Source organism: Stigmatopora nigra, chromosome 5 (assembly GCF_051989575.1).
Source record: "Stigmatopora nigra isolate UIUO_SnigA chromosome 5, RoL_Snig_1.1, whole genome shotgun sequence".
Taxonomy (NCBI): Eukaryota; Metazoa; Chordata; class Actinopteri; order Syngnathiformes; family Syngnathidae; genus Stigmatopora; species Stigmatopora nigra.
The window spans coordinates 15,685,001-15,688,476 of NC_135512.1; the positions used below are offsets into that span (position 1 = coordinate 15,685,001).

The following is a 3,476-nucleotide window of genomic DNA, read 5'->3' on the forward strand; positions in this document are numbered from 1 at the left end:
GCCCCTCGTATATCAACAGCAAATGTGTGGAGCGAGTGGAGACTTTCAAATGTCTGTAGGTCCATTTCTCTGCTGATCTCGCTTGGGAATCGAACTGAACACCACAGCACTCGTCAAGAAGGCGCAGCAGAGGCTGCATTTCTTGAAAGTACTCAAGACAAAGCAACTAAACACCAAGCAGGTGGTCCTCTTCTCCCTGTCAGCCATTAAGAGCATGCTGACATACACTGTGTCAGTGTGTCACTCAAACTGCATAGAAGCCGACAGGAAAAGACTTCAGAGGGTAACGAACACAACCCAAAAGACGCTACAGGACTGTAACAGACAAGACAAGCAGACTCAAGAACAGTTACACCATAATCAACTGGAGTTCTGCACCATGAAGGAGCTAATCAAGACTTAGCTTGTACTGCACTAAAACTCCAGAGGTTGCTAACCACTTTCGTTACTCTTGAACCTACTTATTTATGTGACCACTTATTCATGTTGACCATGACTTATGTATTATGTTGACTAATTATTCATGTATTACTTATTGATTATTTATTTATTCTGATAGCTTATTGATTATTTATTTATTCTTATAACTTATTGATTATTTATTTATTCTTATAACTTATTGATTATTTATTTATTCTTATAACTTATTGATTGTTTCTGTTCATTTGTTTGTTATTTGTGTACTTCCTTACTTATGTTGTTGATTACTTAATATGTGACTACTTATTTATGTATTATCTATTACTTCTTTATTGATTATTTGATGTTTATTATTTATTGATAATTTATTTGCCTGTTTGTTTTATTGTTGTTATTTGTAGATTTCATGGTGAAGCTTTAAATCTCATTATACTTGTATAATAACAATAAAAGAATACAACAGAATTCAAACATCGAAATCTATCTGCGGCTCCGCGCGAAATTTCATCTTGTGATTCTAGAACCACACAGGGGGGGCCTTAGTAATTTACCTTGGGAGAGCTGTGACAAAAGTAACAACACCGACCATCACTAGCCCACTAGGCCGCTTAAATCCTGCAGCACTAAACGTGTCCCTCTGCTTAACCCAGTAAATGTCTGAGCCTGAACTTTCCAGAGTATATGGATGATCTAGTAGAGGACTGTGAGAAAGCCATATGGTCAGAAAAAAACAAAATGGAACTATTTGGTAACAACCCATCTAGTCATAAATATCGAAGAGAAAGAATGCTGAGTTGCATCCATAGATCACAATAACAACTGTTGCAGGGAGGTGGAAACTTCATCCTTTGGGGAAGTTTTTCCAGCAAAGGACCATGACCATTGACATGTATAGGAGAGAATAAATGGGGCCAAGTATTGTCAGATGTTAAATGAGAATCTCCTTCAAGCAGTCCGATGGTGCAGTGGTTCTTTCGCCTGACCTTGGTGCGAGCAGTCTAGGTTTGACTCCCATTCAGTGTTAGTATGATTGTGAGTGTGAGATGTTGTCTGTTTCATTGCGCCCTGCGATTGGCTGGCAACCAATTCAGGGTGCCCCCGGCCTGCTGACCGTGGTTGCCTGGGATAAACTCCAACAGCCCCCGCAACCCTGTTAAGGTTAAGCAGAATGGACGATAAATGAATGAATCTCCTTCATCAGTGGGGGCAATTATAATAAAACATGACTGGGTCTTTCAATATGAAAATGATTCCAAACACTCCGGGCATGTAACGAAGGAGTGGCTTTGAAAGGAGCATTTCAAGGTCCTCGAGCGGCTTAGCCAGTCTCCAGACATCAACCCCATCAATGAATGGAGTGGAAAGTACATGCTCCCCAACAACAGATGCAAAATGTCACCTCCGGGCGGGATCTCCATCCAAAACACCAGAAAACGTTTGAGCTCTGTCTTTACCAACAAAGAGTTTATAACAAAAGTATTGAGTCACTCATGTTATCTAACAAATACTTTAAATAATGTATTATTAAAAAATGTACAATGTCATTTTCAGATTTTACTTTATCTTTCATACTTGATACGCCGAAGATGATTTTTACAGGCCTCTCATATTTCTTATGTGGGAGAACTTAAGCAATTGGTTGCTAGCCAATATTTATTTGCCCCATTCTACATGATTTTAATATTCCTGTTCAATAATTTAAAAGAAACTAACATTAAAAAGCTTTCATTACATTTTGTGTTCATAAAAGTCATGAGAAAGTATGTCTTACCTAACAAAACCTTCCACACATGGACCCTGTACATAGATGGAAGGGGGAATCGCTGGCTGAATGTGCTCAGCTTTTCAAGGTCTGTCAAAGAATCAAAAATTCCAGCGCCTTAATTTGATAGTATATAATACATCATACAATCATCTATACATTTTCTGGAATATCTGATAATTTCAATAGTAGCCTGATTCTGACCAGAGAATCCTCTGGCCACGATATTGATATACAATGACACTTACCTAGTGGATTATCTTTGAGCAGTATTTCCAGAGACTTTTTCTCCTCCACACCTCTAAAACCAACTTTTTCATAATAGGCAGAACGAAAATTTCTCTGTTGGTCATCAGCCATAATTTCTACTGACCTAATAATCACATAGGAGAAGGAACTTTAGCGTCACTATACACGGGCGCTGATTTTGACAATTCCTTAATATCCATAAAAGCACTAAAAATAGTCTGAATGGGGACTGTTACAAATAAACAAGTAATGCTGTCCTTATACAAGACTTGGCAGCAGGTGCAGATTTTATTGAGAATGGTCATAACATTTGCGAAGTGCTTACCTCTGTGTTTAACGACGTTTCTCGGGTTGTTTAGTAACTCCTTGTTTGAACCTTCGTAGTTACTAAACTAGGACATGGCTACATGAATTCAGGCTATTTGGAAGGTCTCCTGACTATTTATGTCTCCTCGGGCTTGTTGGAAAGAACACCGCACAGTTTCAAAATAAACACACATTTTTCATAATGAAGCTTTCCTAAAACGGCGCGTGCTGATGACGTAAGTATTGCTTGTCATAGCCAATGGTGTCAAACTCGGGTCGATTCGCGGGCAGCATTAAGGTCAACTCGAATTCATGTGGTCCGGACCATTTTTGAAATAATATTCAGACATTTTAAAAAATCTGATTAAAAGAAATAGATCAAAAGACCCAAATGTTCATTTTTTAAATTAGATTCAAAAAACAACAAATGTATATTTGAGCTTTTTTTCTGAGCAAAGGAAAACGTCTTTTAATAATTTGATTTTCATTTCAAAAGGAAACAAAATATTTTCTAAATAACATTCACTATTAAAGTGGGAAAAATATTTTTATATATTTATTTTTAGATTTTACTAAATCCCTTTTGAACAAAAAAACACAAAAAGAAAAAATGGATTAAAAATTGCTACAACCTATTGAACTGTACTGTTTGATCTTCGCACGGTCAGTGGGTGATGAAGAACAATGTGAGATGTTTTATGAAAACATCTCACATCAATTCAAAAGGAAACAAAATATT

General features: G+C 37.1%; 1 protein-coding gene across 3 annotated transcripts in view; it reads right to left on the bottom strand.

Moving 5' to 3' along the window:
* The window catches only part of tbc1d7 (TBC1 domain family, member 7), a 14,895-nt gene extending 11,930 nt beyond the window's left edge, over window positions 1-2,965 (bottom strand). For all 3 annotated transcript variants that reach the window (XM_077717915.1, XM_077717916.1, XM_077717917.1), the window contains exons 1-3: window positions 2,757-2,965; window positions 2,431-2,555; window positions 2,192-2,272 (exon numbers count right to left, since the gene is read on the bottom strand). In XM_077717915.1, coding sequence (XP_077574041.1) covers window positions 2,192-2,272; window positions 2,431-2,542 — 193 coding nt within the window. In that variant the 5' untranslated portion in view covers window positions 2,543-2,555; window positions 2,757-2,965. The remainder of the gene's footprint in view (window positions 1-2,191; window positions 2,273-2,430; window positions 2,556-2,756) is intronic.
* Window positions 2,966-3,476: the final 511 nt, after the last annotated feature.